Source organism: Periophthalmus magnuspinnatus, chromosome 24, assembly GCF_009829125.3.
Source record: "Periophthalmus magnuspinnatus isolate fPerMag1 chromosome 24, fPerMag1.2.pri, whole genome shotgun sequence".
NCBI lineage: Eukaryota > Metazoa > Chordata > Actinopteri > Gobiiformes > Gobiidae > Periophthalmus > Periophthalmus magnuspinnatus.
This window is the reverse complement of record NC_047149.1, coordinates 17911952-17930645: the sequence shown is the minus strand read 5'-3', so window position 1 is coordinate 17930645 and position 18694 is coordinate 17911952. Positions and strand designations below refer to the sequence as shown.

Here is an 18694-nt window from a genome sequence, read left to right as displayed (position 1 = left end):
GGTGTAATATTATTTTATTTATTTATTTATTTAAAAAAGGGACAATGCACATTAATCAACATTACAAAAAAATTTAAATGTGCCCGAGTTAGCTGACTAGAGCTAATTTTCATTGGTTGTCCCCCGGCCAGATGTAACAAGGCAACCTACAATTAAGAGAACATTTCATATCAAAAACATTCAAAGATAACAATTAAACATATTGAAAGACAATATAATGTGGACATAATTAAAAATATGTACATTTACAGATACCTATTTACAATTAATGCTCACAAGACTGAGTTTCCACAAGCCATTTTTTGACATTCTTTTTAAATGAAAAGAATGATGGAGACTCTCTAATGGCTTCAGGCTCTGTGTTCCACTGCTGGGAGGCTTTGACTGAGAAACTGCCTGACTAAAGGCTGATCTTCTGTGAGGAATAACACAGTCTGCCCTCGCTGTGTATGTCTGTGTTTATGTATGTACACTTTTAAATTATATAAATATGACCTGCGTCTGAAGTTAAACATGTTCAAATCAAACACAGTTGTTACTAATAACAACTGCAATGCTTATTTAATCTTTATTACAAAACATTGAACATTCCATGTCATTTTTAATCCAGATCCAAGTGCTGAATATCCAAAGAGCTATTAGGGGCTCAAACCTGATTAGTTTCCTTGATTTGGCTTTGGCTCGAAGTATATAAGTGCATGAGCTCTTCCCTCTGTTCTGATAGTGTTTTCACATTCCCTTTGGGGGATGTGTGTCCCTCCTTACTACAAACATGGCTCTGATTACATATTCCAAGTTCACGTAATTGAGCCGCAAAGACAAAATCACAGAGATTGAGCTGAGTTCAAAGCACAAAATATGAAAACTTTTTAAAATGAAAGACTGCAGTTATTAGCCTGCACTGATATTTTGTATTAAAACTTTAAAAGTGATTAGTTTTAGCTTCTAGGACATCAGTTATCACTATTTTACAGTTAGCTTGAGTTCAGATTGATGCCACACCACAGCAAACAACATTATGATAATTAAAAGTAAGACCATAGCCTTTTTTTTTTTTTTTCCTGTAAAACTCAGTTGAGAAAGCTCATCTTAACCTCCTGTAGTGAAAAGAAAATAAATACACAAACACAGATGCCAGACCAGCATGGGGCAGGTTAAGTGGTGCCTTCTACTTTCCACCACAGGGGGCAGTAACACAAGCGTGCAGAGGCAGGACAGATGGAGACAACTCAAGCAGAATTTGGTCCAAAAAAAAGCGATAATAAAGATCATTTGTCATAGTTTTTAGCTTTTAGCTTTTATTACAGGCACTACATTTTTATCCTTTTTTAAAATTAAGATTTAACACAATTTTTTAATACATGGGGAAACATTGTGTGTATTTCGCATCTTATATTTACAAATAATCCACGGGTCTGTTGTCTTTTAGTGCATTTTGGATTTGCTAATATGTACTGCCCAAAAGTGGAGTGGGTGCCCAGACTGTGCATAGTGAAGCTTAACATTCCTAACTTTGCCCATTCATTCTCCCTGTAGTGCCTTATAGTCTCAAAGCAATGTCTCTTGGATTACCATGTGCCAAATTGGGAGCATTATTTCCCTTCTACCATAAGTGTGCAAGGCTTTCTCAGAGCAGAGTTTTACTGGCATGGCAATATTAACGAGCAGCTTTCTAACGAGCGTTTCCAGATCATCAAACAATAAAATGCTTCATAATTACATGCAGACAGCACACAGCGTTCATCAGGAGCTCAGTTGGTAGAATGTTTGTTCACTCATCTGAAGGTTGATGGTTTGAATCTTGCTCTTTACATAAACATCATTGGTAGAGAGATCAGATCCACTGACCTACAAGTTGACGGTGCGATTACAACTCCAACAGATGAGTGCTGTTGTTGTGTCCTTGGGCAAGACACTTAACCTACTTCAGACTTGAACTTTAACAGCCACATCAAATCAATAACATCTGCAGCTTTTTACCATCTAAACAACATTGTAAAAATCAAAAATATACTGTCAAAACCAGACTTGGAGAGACTTATCTATACATGTGTCTCCAGTAGGTTAGACTACTGTAACGTTCTGCTCACTGGCCTCTCCAAACGTGCGTTAAGACAACTGCAGTACATCCAGAACACTGCTGCTCAGGTCCTGACTAGAACCAGTAAGTACGAGCACATAAGTCCTGTGCTCAGGTCTCTGCACTGGCTCCTGTGGCTCAGAGAATAGACTTTAAAGCAGCTCAGCTTGTGTACAAGTCTCTCCATGGCCTAGGTCCAAAGTACATTTCTTCCATGTTAGTGCCATACGAACCATCTCTGAGGACCTCAGGGACCGGCCTCCTGCTGGTCCCCAGAGTCAGGACTAAACATGGAGAGTCAGTGTTTCAGTTTTATGCAGCTAAAACCTGAAACAGTCTTCCTGAAGATGTGAGACAGGCCTCTACTTTGACAATGTTTAAATCCAGGCTCAAACGCTTCTGTTTAGCCGTGCATATGACTGAAAGGTTTTTATTCTGCACTCTTCTCTTTTAGCGTTAATTTTATGATGATTATTTGTGATTATTTGTTTTGATTTGTTGTATTGTGATTTGAATGTCCTTCTTATCCTTCTTATGTACGAATTATGCTATACAAATAAACCTGCCTTGCCTTAAAAACAAACAAAAAACAAACACAAATTCCACTGAGCAGCACAGTTATTAACAACACAATGCTGTGAGAACCTCTGTACAGAAAGCCCCAGTCCGGCTGCCAGACTACTTTTAACTACCTTCACCTCTTCAATTTAACTGCTCCCGAAAGTGAAATTAGCACAGCAGGAAGGAGACATTCAAGGACATAGCTTTCAAGAAGAGAGCTTTGTCCCATCTGCTCCACTGTACACACTGTTCTAAGGGCTGGTGTGTCACTGCGCCTGGAGCTTCAGAAGATAACGCTCCTCCTCTTCCTCTCCGTTATCACCGCCCGGACGCCGCTACTGGAATTAATCAGGCCGACCTATGATGAATTAGTTTCCAAGGCAATAGCGAGATAATCAGAAAGCTGCGATTTTTGTCGAGAATAGGAGCGTTTTTTTACATTTTAAATGCATTATAATGACTTAGGACTGTAGTGTTGGAGAGGTTTAGCTTGAGTAAATGTTTATATGTTATATTTGTTTATGAATTCCTACAATTATCACGATTAATGCAATAAATATATCAGGATACATAGCTGGGTTTTTTTTGTTTTTTTTTTCCTATAGCAAAAAAAAAATAAAATAATGCATATTGTAAGTGATCATATTAAAAATGTATAAAAAAAATTGTATAAAAAATAAATAAATAAAAAAGATAGTGTTGCTTTATTGCCTTGTCCAGATTTCATTTGACAAATATCTGCTGCTTCAAAATAAGACTAAGAACGTATTAAACTGCAAGTGGATTAAGGGATAAGCGTATTACTCTGGTACTAAACCGCAGCCAACAAAATGTATTTTATTAAACAAATATATAGGGATTTGTATCATAATACTAAACCTCGCAAAACCAACACAACACTAATTATTTTTATGCACGTGGAGCGCATGGGCACACATTTTAGGCCTGTTTCTGTCACTCTTCATCATCATCACAGCAAATAAACTAGTGTGACCTCTGGTAGTTGCTTGGTGTTGACGTTCAAGTGTGATTTATCCTCCTCTGCCAAACACTAAAACCTGTTTGCTGTGAATGTGATCCCTGTCAAAGTGTCAAAGAACGACTTGAATGGCCCTTACAAACCTGTTCAACGCTGTTTAGACATTACACATTTTTGACCTGTACGTTTTAACTTCCCCTTTCACCCCTTTTTTTTTTGTCTTGGTTTTGTTTTGACAGATATTTCAGCAGACTCTATGAAGGTTTCGATCTACAAAAACATGTCTTATCACTGTGAACTGTTGAGTGTCGGCGGTGATGGAGCGGGCATGAGTAAGCATGAGTGTAAGTGTGCTTTAACACTGTTCTGCTGCTGGCGCTCACACAGAGACTCACTGTCATTCAGCGTAACCACCCGCTCAGCAGCACATGCCTTAGGATTTTACACACACACTTCAACAAATGTGCTGCAGGAAACATGATTTTAACGTGTGATATTTTCAATCTTTACATATAGTCTGTGTACATGTTTCTGTGTAAAAGCATCCCTTATATTTGGTAATTTGACTCTTACATGAGCTTCGGTGTTACCATGCGATTTGACTCATTTTCCGTCCATGTAATTTCATTCATTTTCCTGCTGGTGCCTTTTTCACAAGACCCATGATTCACCAGCACAGACTTTTCCTGAGTTCACCCCTGGGATTATCAGGTGTGACTGTGTGGGAAACTGTCCTTAGGCAAGACACAGGGATCAGACGGGATATGCATTTGGAGTTTTTTCTGATTAATCAACCACAACTAATAAAGACAATCATAGTCATTTATTTTGAAATTCACAAGCGATATACAAGTGAAAATAATACCACATGTTAATCTTATACTATGTACTGTATGTTTGAACTTACCTAGTATCTCTAACACCATGTGGTCTTATATAGATTAAGATTATTCTACAATTGTTCAGGAAATGTGCCATTCTGTGCACTGTAGAAATATACCAACATATGCAAATGAGAATCTAGTTTTGATTCTAGTTTTATTAATGATGTCTGTTTTGTGTAATCTTGCGAGTATAAGCACAAAACATTGCCGCGTAAATGTAAAAGAGTCATACTTTGTGGAGTTGTTTATTTTCAGGCAGGACAAACGGTCTGATCCTCTTTCAGACTGCTCATGGTCTTTCCATGGAGCTGCTGAGGACTCACACAGCGCAGAGAGGGGGACACAGAGCTCTGGGTTTGGCTCAAATACTGCACCAGGGAGCGGATGTTACAGTCACAGTGCCACGGGTTGTCGTGGAGGTGGAGCTTCTTCATGCCTGCACACAGTGAACAGAGGGTTAGAGATTAAATGTTAGAATATAGGGATGTTAAGCAAACTGTATTCATATTTTAAGAGCTCAATTAAGTTTAAAATCATATCAGGCTTGAAAATAATGAGTTGCATCTTAGTTTTTTCAATCATCAAATATATTTAAATGCAATAAAAGTCATCCCTTTTTGATAAAATCCACTTAACTTTCAGTTTCACTTAAAAAACAAACAAACAAAAAAAACAAACATTGAACAACTTTGAATACTGTTACAAATTGGGGTATCTGTTTTTATCACTTAACTCATTTCAATCATGTTTTGGATGCTGATCAATAGTTATAAAAAATCCAGGACATGTTAGGACTCCGCAGCTAGTGATGTTCTTTGGAAAAAAGCCACTAAAACCCTAACCTTCAAAGAAATATAAAGTTGACGCAGCTCCAAAGAGCCTCACACATGATTTGCAGTAGTCCTATCCCTACCTGTCACGGGGGCAAAGAGATTCCCATCCAGACTCTTGAGTTTGTTCCCGCTGAGGGCCAGCTGAGAGAGCAGAGTTGTGCCCCTGAATATGCCCGGAGGAAGACTCTCCAGCTCATTGTTCCTCAAGTACAGCTCCTGGAACAACGCAGTACTTTAGGGACACAGTGAGATCCGATTAAACATGGGTCAAATTCTTATTCTAAGTGCCAGTCTTATTTATGTTTTCTTTATATCTGACATTTTTACACGTGTCCTCAGTGTTGACATTATATTCTTTGCTTACTGACCACTGGATCAGGTCTTTTTTTAAAGTGTGTGTCCAATTAATGTTTAAACAAGTCGGTAGTTGTATAATTTGTACTGAGTGATTCACTTTTGACTTTAAGCTATACATAAATGTTAAAATATGCTTGCATTATATTGGAACAATTCAAGGTTAGGGTGATGAAGAATACAATTACATCCAAAAAATGGCTTCTGGGACTGAATGTGTTATAGAAGAAGGCAAAATGAAAATCTATGAAATCTAACAGCATTTGGGCTCATATTAAGTTATGTTCTGATCTATGTTATAATGTTGTTTCCTCATCAAAAAGATAGCCAGAGTTTTTTGTTTAACACACAATATTTAGGCTGAGTTCTTCTCTCAAATAGAAAACACTCTGTTCCATTTTCTGATGTCATGTGGTAATACAGGAAGTGATTCACTGTGTTTTTTTAAAATCCATGCACGATTTCATGCAAGGATAACATCTGAACTTCACTGTTTTCAAAGGAGTAGTTAGTGTCTTTAAGATGGAGATGCACTGCAGACTGCTGTCCAGAGGAGCTCTCACGCTGGTGTTGGTACATCCTCTTATGGAGATCTTAGTCAGATAAAGAGAGGGAAGTTAAAGAAGCTGTTTTTGTTAGGAAAGACAATCCTTTCTTAAACGGGAGTGGGGGCCTGAGACATAATCTGTTACTAATCTACAACTGTATACTCAGACCCTTAGCAAACAAAAACAATGAGAACAATAGGCGGCCATTACAGGTTGAATAGAGCTGTTAAGGCTGAAACTGGAGACAAAAGCTGTTTATAGTTTCAGTGTAATTAGCTCCTCTCTTCAGACAGATATAAGGCAGTGTCCACCAGCAATAATCTGACCAGAACTGAAGAAGCGGCTTGGATGAGCAGCGAAACGTCTTCACTCCTGCAACGATTTGTCCTGTTGACAGATTTAATTTTGTCTTTTGCTGTGGATCAGATCTGGACGACTGAGGGATTACACAGACATCACAAGGTGGAACAGAGCATTTTGAGTTTTAGAGATGTAAACAGACTAACAAAAGACTAAATAAAGGATTACTGAAACATGTGTGAATAAAACAAAACACAATTCCAGATCTGTTTTTGAGCAGGTAACAACATTATAACATCACCAAAATGAGTAAGCAGGAGCAAGGCACTATATTATCGTAGCTTTGAGATACCACTGGGGTTTCGGTCATTGCGCTGTGTAACTTCCTGCATTATTGTCAATATTTATAAACGTCAGAAGGTCATTGAGTGTGTTATCGACCTGGAGATTGACGAGTCCATCCAAAACTGTGGTCTCCAGTGTGGTCAGGAGGTTATTGTCCAAGACCAGCATCTCCAGAGCGCGCAGAGGTTTGAACACTCCAGCAGGAAGAGTCTTAATGCTACAGGGGTCAAAAAAAAAGAGAGAGAAATCGGAAAGACAACTGAAGAACTGTTACTTTATTAGACACTGAATGGATGTTGTCATTTATAATTCATCTGCAAAAACACATGAGAGCCAGAAGAACTGCTGACGACTACCAGTATACGCTTTGTGTTTGCATGTTTGGGTTTTTTTTTGCTTTTTTTTTCAATTTTATCCCAGTCCACACACTGTAATTAATAGACAGAAAGTGACACATTTTAAAAACTGAAATATTTTGTATTTGTTTTGCTTTTTACTCTTACTATTGTACCACAACACAGCAACTACGGTAAACCAGTTCCAACTGCAACAACATGGTTATTTTTGAAAGGAAATTTCATAAAAGAACTTGCTGCCAACTCAAACTCCCTCTGGTGTTGATGTTTTTGGTAAGGAAAGCGGATAGGTGTACTTTTTTAAAAACTAGAATACAGATTATTGTTTGAGCATGATCCGATCCACCTCTGTACCTGTTATTGTCCAGGTTGAGGAAGAGCAGCTGCCTGAGTCCAGTGAAGGCCTTTGGAGAGATGGTGGTGATTCGGTTCATGGACAGATCCAGGACTTTGAGCACGATGAGTGGTTTGAAGGCGTTTGGCGTCAGCTTTGAGAGCCCGTTCAGAGGGAGGTCCAGCTCTGACAGGTTTCTCAGCCCCACGAACATGTCCGGCCTCAGTGCCCCGATCTCGTTCTGGCCCAACATCAGGAAGCGAAGGTTACGCAGTTCCTGACACAAAAGTATTCAGTCGTTTATTCAGTGGTTTAAATGTGCACTATGTAACTTTTCAACAGCTTTCCTCCACAGATATGATATTGCTTTGTCTGGTATGCTCCACAATATGACATTACACTTAGCTATCTCCATGGAAACCAGCAGATGATGCTATTAGACCAAGTTACAGGTCAGATCTGTGAAGACGCGACCCTGCTCACATTAAAAATTGATGTTTTACGCAGCATTTTTGAGCAACACACGTGATTATGCCATATTACAGGTAATGCAACAACGTCTCCATGGTTACCACCACCAGAAAAATTACATAGTGCGCCTTTACGGATAGAGAGACATCAAATCTGGTTTTATTTGATCTTTTGTGAAAGATTATTCCCTTTTTTTCTACATTTTCATCTAAAATGCTGTTATGAGTTAAGTTTAGATACAAGATAATGAAGACGTAATCCCAAACAAACTAAAATAAATGATTGTTTTCAGGAACCATAATTGTTCTCCATGAGCTGTTACCTGGAGTGCTCGCGGGGGGAGTGTGCTGATGTGGTTGCCGTACAGTTTTAACAGCATCAGTTGCTTTGCGCCAGTGAAAGCCTGAGGATGGATGAATTTGATGGCATTTCGCTCCAAATTTAAACTTTCAATTTTGGGAACTGTTTTCAGAAGAGCAGCCTTCAGGTCTGTGATGCCATTCTCACCTAAGCACACAAGTTTAGAGCACAGTCCAGCATTTTCACAAGGTACATTCTCCAAGCATATTTCTTGTCGCTGTCACTCACCCAGTTTGAGGTTCCAGGTATCGGGGGGCAGGTTGGAGGGGAAAGTGAGGAGGCCTCTTTTGTGACAGTTGACCTCGGACCTTTCGGGACCAGACTTCCTGGAGCATTTACAGGAGTCGGGACAGGCCCCTGCAGACGGTGTCAGCCACAGCAGCCCCAGTATCACATGGAGGAAGAGCCGCATGTTTCTGAGGCAAAGGAGAGAGGGCTCAGTCGGGTCACACACAGTAAGCGCCTCCCTTTGTCCATTTTCCTCTTTACTTTTAGTTTTATTTATCATAATGCACAGTTTAATAAAATATTCACCACCACGGTTTACATACACTCAAAGGCGAATGAAAAAAACCCAACGCATTTATTATTCTCTTACCACAAAAACTTAAAAGTGACTTTTATAGTGGGGGGTATGTCTTCATGGAAATACATTTGCTTTACCTGAAATATTCCACAGTATTAACATTAAACATATCACCATAGAGACACCAGCAGGCCAAGTTACAGGTCATATTTGTGGAGAGGCAACTGCACTCACCCTACCTCATGTTTTTTAAGGTATGCAGCTGAATCAGTGCGGGATGTATAAGTTTAATGCCACACTTTGGAACATTAGAGGAAAAATTAAAATATATGGAAAGAAACAAGCAGTTGACACACTCCCCAACAAAAAAGTTACATAGTGCACTTTTAAAAATGTTCTAATCATGTCAATAATAATAATAATAATTTAAATTTGTAATATATCCTTGAAAAGTTCATTTGAAAAAAACTAAAAAAACTAAAAAACTAAAAAACTAAAACAGATATCTCCAGTAAAAAAAATAAAAAAATAAAAAAAATAAAAATAAATGGCAACTGTATTTGTTCTTTTTCTTCTTATCAGTGACAATAATGTACAGTGGATTTGATCAAGGAGGGATGGAATATTCAAGTAGCATTAAAACACATTTTCTTTTTTAAAACCATACAAGGAGTAAACTGCAAAAACCTTCTTAAAAAGTCACTGTTTTGGCAAATGAACTCTCCGTTTGCTATTCATAATTTAGTAACTTATGTAATATTTAGTTTGATGATGGTCTAAGTATCGCACATTGGATTTGGATTTTAAATTTAAGTTGTGAGTTGAGTTTATGCAGTGTATCAGTCTATATTTCTGTCACTCTCAGAATTTAAGAAATATAAAGATGTAACTTACCATAACGGTAAAAACGCCTCAATGGAAATCCAGTTTATTGCATACCTCTACCTCCTCCTGTGAGACGTTTGTTTACAGGCAGCACATGGACTTCTACCTTAATCGAACTCTGCAGAGATGTCTTAGATTCAGTAGTGTGTATCCATGTAGTGATACAGGTCCGCCTCTGCAGACATCAAAACTAAGTGTGAAATTCACAGGGCTCCGACTCCAGCCGTCTCACATGCCCCATAGAAATGTAACGTCTTTTATCCACTTTTTATTCCAGCAGCCAACAGTGCATTCAGTGTTCTGCTGCAACCTGATAACTGGACTTACACCACACGTTACCCCATCAATGGAGCAGAAACCTGTTTACCATATTTTTCTAGTGGTATATGGGAAACTGCCCAGAGAAAACCTATTCAAACACAAACTCCAAATAGAAATCAAACCTGGGACCTTCTTGTTGTGAGGTTGGAGCCTAACCACTATGCCACTGTTAAATGCAACCATGTAGTTAAGAAAAAGAGGACAAAAGGAAGAAAGAGAAGGAAGGAAAATAATAAGGTAAAAAGGAAAAGGGGGGGGGGGGGGGAAAGAATGGAGACTCAACCCTGAAACTGAATGACAAAACTAGTTGTAACTTGATAACTATACTCACTCATTCATTAATTTTACCTGCTCGATAATAAAACGTTAGCTCATTGTAAGCCCTCAGCCCGCCACCTCAACCCACCCCCTCAGCCCGCCCCCTCAACCCATCCCAAGCTCTGATGATTCTTTTATTTCTGTTTCTTGTCCTATGCTTTGTACTAGATCTATCATTTTATTGTCTGTTTCTTTTTTTTTCTGTGCATGTGTCTATCTCTTTTCAAGTCCTGTTATGTTTTGTACTGTACTGTTTTTTTAATAAAAAAATAAATATTATTATTATTATTATTATTATTATTAACAATAATAATAAATAAAAAACAACAACAATTAATTAATAATAATTTAAAAAAATCCGGGACCTTCTTGCTGTAATGCTGTTGTTGTTGTTGTTTTTTTCATAAATAAAATAAAAAAAATAAATAAATAAATAAAAAAGGACAACTTAAAATAAAAATCAAATCAAATAAAAAAAAAAAAAAAAAGGAAGTTCTTGCTGTGAGGCTGAAACCTAACCTCCATGCCACTGTTAAATGCAAACATGTAGTTTCTCTTAAAAAAATAGAAACAGCACTGATTCATATTATTTCATGAAATGTTAAGTGTAAATCAGTAAAAAAAAACAAAAAAAAAACAAGAAAAGTTTTGTAGTAAAAAGTTTATGTTCATAGCTGCCATTTCTGACAATCTGTAAAAATGTGAATGACAACAATCTGCTACTGCACATATCTGTCGTATCAAAATGAATCATTATAGTCATAAAATGGCTACTTTTACACAATCACATCGAAGAAATGCCCAGAAATGTACAGGTTATAAACATACACAGTGGCGTTTTACACATAAAGCACATTATTATCAACACACTGCAAAGATTTGACACAAACAATAAAAAAGTCATTTCATACATGAGGCAGTGTTGCGGATGGACTTTGTCTGTAGATATTCGTGGAATGTGCTGGTCAGAATTTGATGATAAAATCTGAGATGGAGAGCAGGCAGCAGTATCAATCGGTCAGGCATTTTAATTATAGTCACATTCATAATGCACATAATAATTAGCTTTATGTTAATTATTTATCTGAATAACATTAGATATACTGATATGTTTTACGTGTTTCGCAATTAAAGAGAGATATTACATTAGAGGTATTTAATCTATGTCATTTACAGATTCCTCCCTGCTCCTGTAGCCTGCTCTCAATCTCACATAACACATTATTCCTGAATGCAACCCATAAAACCCACTATGAGGAGTGTAAGGGATGCCCTACTACAGCAGAATGGAATGAGCTTTTGCAGCAATGTCTTAAACTCAACAAAGAGAAAAATATAAGGGACCAACCACATACAAGGAATGGTGACATCTTGTGGTCAATCTTCAGAATGCATCTATGCTCCTCTGATTTTTTATGTTGCTATACAATGAATTATTTTGAAGGAAAACAAGGCATTCAATAATTCAAAACATGTCTCTAAAATCAGATTCTAAAATTGACCCAACTGCAAAAAAAAAAAAAAAAAAAAAAAAAAAAAAAAAAAAAAAAAAAAAAAGTTAAGTAATACTCTCTGTAATCGTTCAGTTGTGTCTTTGGTTTCCATATTTTTGCCACCACAATCTCACAAAACACTGAATGGCTTTAGCCTTTTTTTACATTTACGTTTAAAACCTGGACGGATGTTGCAGAAAATAATAGTTAGATTTTTATAACTAAAAAAAGGAGACCTGATTCTTGTTTAGTCCTGAATAGATATGTTTTCCATCAAGTTTATCCCTGGTTTAGTTTTATAGTTTGCACCTGGCTCACATGAATACTGTCAAAAACTACATTACAGAAATTAACACAATCTTTCATTCTGTTTTTCCCTCATAGAAACTGATTTTTTTTGCAAAACACTGCCCCCTGCTGGCTGTTTAACAAATCATATTACATCTTAACTGAACTCCTGACTATTATTTGAAAAATCCCCTGTTATCGTCCACAAATATCCATAAGAAATAAACACCAACATGGCTTCTTTGGATTACAGCTGGTTGAATGTCTCTGTCGTGTGTTTTCCTATCGCTGTTAGCTTATGCAGTCTGTAGAAATGTTTTGAGCCGTAGCGTCTCATCCACTGATATCCTGTCGTGGTAAAAACTCAGTCCTGTTAGAAGCTCGATATCTCGGACTCTGGCCGTGTGGAACTTCATCCACCGCTCCGCCCAATCCTCCACCTGACCCGACTGTAAAGACAAGGGAAAGAAGACAAAAAGTCCTGTAAATAAACTGGACTAAGGATCACATGTATGTTTATTATTTACTAGTTTCCAGAAATGTGATTTACTTTTACTTTTGAAAATATACTTACAGCTAAAAATGACTATACTTTTCTATACTATTCCTTCTAAATAATACAAAATAATACACCTTTACGTTCCGCACATCTGTGTCTTTAAACCCTTATTTCTACAATTTTGAATAATTATGGACACGCTGGAGGGACTATGTCTCTCGGCTGGCCTGGGAACGGCATGGGGTCCCACCGGAGGAGCTGGAGGACGTGTCTGGGGTGAGGGAAGTCTGGGAGTCCCTGCTTGGACTGCTGACCCCGCGGACCCCGGATAAGCGGAACAAAGTGGATGGATGGATGTTTTGTGTTTTAAGATTATTTTGAGATGCATCACATTTATAACATAATACTAAGATATATTTGAGTACTTTTCTTTTTCTTTTTTCTAAGTAATGTAAGTTATAAGTGTAAGTAATTAATCATGCAACTAATGTCATGCAGTACTGTATACTCACGGCACAGTTTTCCCTGTAGTCGGGTCTATGGGGCAGGATGAAGGACTGGACTTTGAGCGGACCAGAGCAGGAGCCTGGACTCAGACTGGAGTTCCCACAACTCGTTAGGATCAGGAAAAAGTGTGTTGGCGTCGGTGCCTGTGAACTTAAAAAGAAAAACAGTCTAAGAATTAAAATCTGGCTGTCTGGAAATGAAAAATGTGTTGTTAATCCAGAGCTCTGATTCATAAGATTAACAATTTCAACAAACATTTGGCTTTACACCATTAGGGATGTCAACTGTTTGTGGTTAATCAAATAAATCAGAAATATAATTGTAAAAAAAAAACAAATAAAACCCCAAACTATAGATTATTTTTTTTTTTTTTTTACAAGCTGAATTATTTGATTTATAAATGTGTTTATTCTATTTATTTATGTGACAGGAGCAATGAAGCACAGTTTTCTCATGGATAACCATATGTATGTCTCTACAAACCAATTCTTGCATAAAAAAGCGCAAATGTGGCTTACTCTACAGTTGGTTTTGGCTTATCCACATTTCCGTCGTAGTCTTCGTCGAATATAGGCCCGCTGATGACGTTGACTCCGTTGAGCTGCTGGGAATATTTAGGGAGCAGGGTGGTATGGAAGTGGTCCCAAATGGCTGAAAAGATAAACGCATGTGTAATGTAAATAGATTAAGTTGAATTTAATCCCCAATCTTTAAACTACGGTAGATAGAGGCTACTAAAGACGGAATACATCACAAAAAATGCTAAAAACAGGTCTAAGACTTTGACAAAACAAAAAAAGAATGATTCCCCCCCAAAAAAAAATAAGCATAACAAATTTCAGTTGAAAGTTAAAAAAATAACTAAGGTCCCAGGTTTGATTTGAATAACTAAAAAATAACATATTGAGTAGCATTTAGAGAACCTGGTTGGTCAGAAACGATGGCGCACTATCTTAATGACCACTAGAGGGCAGCATATCTTCACTGATTCAAGCCCACACCGATCAAGTGCAAACCTGTTGCGTTTGCTCTAGACAATGCCATGTAATTTATTTATTTCTAAAACCCGTACCTTAGTAAATCCCCAAAAGCTATGAACAAGTCCTGACAAAACATGAAACCTCGTAGCACGCACAGGAATGAGTGAGAATCTGTTGAGTAATGCCACAACCTCTCGAGAATTAAAAGTCAAAGTAAAATTAAGCAACAGGTCATGACGCAATCTTAAATACATGTTATAATCACTGTAATCCCACAATAAAGAATGTTTACTGGCGAGATAAAAGAACTATAGTTTATTCTTTGATACAGTAAAGGATTTTTCAAGTGTTATAAATGTAAATGTATTTATAAAAAGGCAAGTCTTGGTTTCTATAGTATTCTACTTGAATCTAATGTTAGTTATATTGTGATTTAACTTCAAATAACTACTAACTACTACTATTACTACTACTATTACTACTAGTACTGCTACTACTGAATGTGTAAAGTTTATCAAATCACTGTACAACTGTTACAGGCCTCCATTTACTATGAGAGAAGAAACTACTCATTTCAACAAGTATCGATACTGAAAACCAAAAAAACGACATAAATAATAAATATTACATGTTATGAATATTTTCTGAATAGCTTTAAAATGATCTTGATGTATTACCAGAAGTAGTAGAAGTAGCCTAAATGAAACTACGATTAATTTGTGTTGAAAATTACATTCCATATTCCATAAACAGTCAGTGATTATCAGTCATGTATTTAACTATTTGATTAGAATGTAACCAGTATCTTACAGTAAACTCCTCAGCAGGTCCAAACTAGGATTGTGCTACAACGACACTGACAATTATACTGTGTAGCTCAATTTCTGAAGAACACTAACCTTCATGTTTGTTGATATTTGAAATGTACTTTAACAATAATGGGTTAAAATCAAACCAACAACGATCCTATGTCTCAACACTAATTAAATTATAGCCTATAGCTGTTTTCTTATTCCTGGCAAAGTCCCTCCCCAAGATGAATAACTCTACAATCACTTCCTGAGTACAATGATTGTTGTGCTTAGCAGTTTTGGGGAAATACTTCAATCACGACTCACCCAGAAAAGCAGGAAACATCGGGACCATGTTACTAGTGAGGAGCGATCCAGTCAGACCGCCTTGGGATTCCAGGTCTGAGGCAAATACAAGGAAGAAAAAAATCAAATCTATGTAGTAGTTCCATTACATGACATAAATTCATACTAAAGCTGCACTGTGTAACTTTTCTGATACATGCTTGTCTCCATGGATGTGCTATTGCTTTGCCTAGAATGTTCAACAGCATGGCATTACGCTATAACATTAGAAGAAGTAGTAACGGTGGTAGTAACTGGGAGGAATGAAGTAAATCTGTTAATCACTAAGTTTGTCCCACATGGGCCCCAATAGGAAGTGAACCTAATAGTCAATTTACTTTAATGACTATAATGGATCGCATATGTCCAAAATGCTTCCCTAAAGGTTATTTGGGGTTAATCTGGTAAAAAATAGGCCAAACGTGGCACCGGAAAACGCACAACCCTGACTCTACGGTCAAATTAAATACATTCTGTCTAAATATAAACCTATCAGTATGTGTCACTGTCTGTAAACTCGGTCAATATCGTTTGAAAGTATCCTCAGGTTTCAGGTATCAGGTTTTTCAGTGCCATAACAACTCTTAAACAACACATTCCTGTCTTTGTCCAACCTTCACCTGAGCGCTATACAATCTATACAGTGATTTAAATATAAAGGACAGCGAGGACCCTCCGTAGGAACGTGTCTTTAGAGTCACGTCAGTTTGAATTGGACACCCCATGCATCCCCAAAAGCAGAGCCCCACGTGGGTGACACTCACAGGGTGGATGCAGCAGCCCAAAGGTGAGCCCGGGGTCGTCACTATAGCGACCGCACTTCTGGGATCGGGATGGTTCGATACGGACATCGGCGCGCACACATGGGCTCATCGGAGGGACAACTTTTACCTAAGAAAAAGAGAGAAAATGAATGGGATGAAGAGGTCAGTGAGTGTTGCGGTGTTATGCAAGAAAGCCTTAGGTCAGCGAGGACAGAGAAATGCCACAAATTTGAAACATTTGTTATAACACTGTCAAGGCAGCACTGTCATTTGGGAACTGACTGTAGGTCTGTGGGTTAGATAGAAAACAGTTACATATAAAGAGGCTGGAAGTGTCAGCGTTATTTTAAGAAAGCAATAATTCTCCACAAGACGATCCAAAATTGTGTAAAGTAGCCAAAAAAGCTAAATAAAAATAGCTGTACTGTATTTCAACTCTATCTGGTTAACGTTTATCGGCCTAAACTGGAGTCGCAGATGCTTTCAGTCGCAACTAATTCAATTTACAAATGTATAAACACATTTAGACCATCTGGATTTGGATTGAATACTTCAGGAGTGACTAAAACCAGATACAATGTACTGTAACGCATGACGTACCTTTTGTCTAACTTCCTTTTGAGATCGTGTACCAAACCTAAGGCAAATAGATGCTGGGATAAACACATGTGTGGACAAATTAGTCTAGAATCAGGATCAGTTGAGGGTGAGAAAATCTAACACTAGAAAGACCAGTTTCGGACAGATCTTGATTTACAGTGAAGCGCTGCAGTGTTTGGCTTAGTACAGTTGTCCTCAGATAAGTAACAGCTGCTCACATAGTTACTAACAACCTTCTCAGCCTCCTGCCAGGGACCAAAACCAGACCAGGAACTGAAACAGAGCCAGGACTGAAGCCTCAACAGGGAGGAACAAAAAATTTCATTGGTTTTATATGGGCTTTTGAACGGATTCGCCTGTGAGCTTTGACATGTGATGATATGTGACAATGAATGAACCAGTACTTCCACTTTGCACTTTTTACACAATAAAGTTAAGACTATTTAACTTCAGCCCCGGTGCCCTCACTCACCAGGGGAGGTATGGTGTAAGAGACCCACAGAGGCATGAGTCTATCCCGGCTGTACCCGCTCAGGAAGTCCCTCTGATGGAGCAGGCAGAAGGACACGTCAGACTCGACCACACGAGGAGTGCCAAAGGGGTGGTGCTGTCTCCGCAACTGGGCTTTGGCGGCTGGACAGGACATAGTCAAAAATTGTGCTATAAATATCAAATCCAGCAGATAAGTATGGGAGGAACTAAAGAGGGTTCTTACCAGAGTTTATGCTGAGAAGTTGTGTGTTCATCTCTTTGTGCTGGGAAGAATAAAACAAAATGTTAGTCAAATTAAAAGTGTGATTGGTTGTGTATAGATGGAAAATATTTACCATAAGCAGGGGATATATTTTAAAGGTGTACCGTGTAACTTTTCTAGTAGAGGGCCAGCCTGTTGTTATTGCTATGCCTATACATTAAACTCATCTCCAAGGAGACAAGCGGGTGGCAACACCAGGACAAATTACAGCTCTGATATGTGCAAAGGCAAGCTCCCCGCCACCGGAAAATTACAAAATCCACCTTTAAATAAATATTTGCCTGGCAAACCCAGACTGATCTCTGTCTCTATGTTTTAAACAGATTGATATCAGTCTGGTGCTCACGCCCTTCATTGTGTCTCAGCCCCGGACAAACATCATCAGATTCATTTTTTTTTTTCAGTAACACATGTGAAACGAATTGCTCGCCTGTGATTTACAAATGACCTCACCTCAGATTAGTCACTGATTCTGCAGAAAATCTGCAGTGTTTTTTTCAGCTCCGTGTGATATTTTTTTTCCTATATTTTTTCCGAGACAGACAGACCATGTGTGTCCCCTATTGGCTAATCCACTGGTCAATAATCTGAAAATAGGGAGATTCACCGGTGACCAGACTCAGATCTTAGTATGTTAGTATTAAAGAAGTTTGTTTTTTAGTAAGTGAATTAACATAACATTATTACATTTTACGATATAGTATACAAATAAGAAAAGGTGGAATTTGTTTTTTTTAAAAATACCATTTCTGGGGTTTGATTGCTGCAGTTGCACTGGAGGTCGTCTGAGGGGGTGGGATCAGATGCATCACATGGTGTGTCATGTGACAGCTGGGCAGGGTGCACCGGCTGGAACGGTGCCCTCTTCAGGAGGTGGTTCAGACTCCCATGGGTCCCATTGTTAGGAGCAGGACGGATCCCCAGGAGGTCTGTAGCCAGTAACAAAGAAATTAGTAAAGTTATAGTCATCTTTATGGCATTTAAAACCTTTCACTTTGCAACATAGTATGAATTTGAACTTTGACAGAATATTAAATTGAGTATAAAGTTTGAACTAGGTGTCTTTAAAACAATAAGTTAAAGGCCAGTAGGATAAAGAAAGAACTTACCACACATGAGGTTGTACACTTCAATATTCTCAAAAGTTGGGACTACAGTCTTGTGTTTGAATCCTGGACCATAGCCAATGAAAATACCCTAAAGAAACAGACAAACATT

General features: G+C 38.0%; 2 protein-coding genes across 2 annotated transcripts in view; both read right to left on the bottom strand.

Moving 5' to 3' along the window:
• Window positions 1-4684: 4684 nt before the first annotated feature.
• Window positions 4685-9937, bottom strand: si:dkey-1j5.4 (leucine-rich repeat-containing protein 15). Its single transcript, XM_055232270.1, has 7 exons — window positions 9826-9937; window positions 8634-8821; window positions 8368-8552; window positions 7595-7851; window positions 6981-7101; window positions 5418-5553; window positions 4685-4940 (listed from the first exon to the last, which is right to left on the bottom strand). Exons 2-7 carry the CDS (start codon window positions 8815-8817, stop codon window positions 4756-4758), a joined length of 1068 nt encoding a protein of 355 aa, XP_055088245.1. The 5' UTR covers window positions 8818-8821; window positions 9826-9937; the 3' UTR covers window positions 4685-4755.
• A 2087-nt stretch (window positions 9938-12024) lies between these two features.
• Window positions 12025-18694, bottom strand: part of enpp1 (ectonucleotide pyrophosphatase/phosphodiesterase 1) — a 32033-nt gene continuing 25363 nt past the window's right edge. The window contains exons 15-23 of the mRNA XM_033991135.2: window positions 18586-18673; window positions 18221-18405; window positions 17438-17477; window positions 17195-17355; window positions 16123-16249; window positions 15341-15415; window positions 13761-13893; window positions 13248-13392; window positions 12025-12685 (exon numbers count right to left, since the gene is read on the bottom strand). Of these exons, the coding sequence (XP_033847026.1) occupies window positions 12533-12685; window positions 13248-13392; window positions 13761-13893; window positions 15341-15415; window positions 16123-16249; window positions 17195-17355; window positions 17438-17477; window positions 18221-18405; window positions 18586-18673 (1107 nt within the window). The 3' untranslated portion in view covers window positions 12025-12532. The remainder of the gene's footprint in view (window positions 12686-13247; window positions 13393-13760; window positions 13894-15340; window positions 15416-16122; window positions 16250-17194; window positions 17356-17437; window positions 17478-18220; window positions 18406-18585; window positions 18674-18694) is intronic.

Coding starts and splice junctions, on each gene's coding strand:
- si:dkey-1j5.4 (XM_055232270.1), bottom strand. CDS start 8,817: ATGCGGCTCTTCCTCCATGTGATACTGGGGCTGCTGTGGCTGACACCG. Junction 8,553..8,633: donor TACCTGGAACCTCAAACTGG/GTGAGTGACAGC, acceptor TTGTGTGCTTAG/GTGAGAATGGCATCACAGAC. Junction 7,852..8,367: donor TCCCCCCGCGAGCACTCCAG/GTAACAGCTCAT, acceptor CTTTTGTGTCAG/GAACTGCGTAACCTTCGCTT.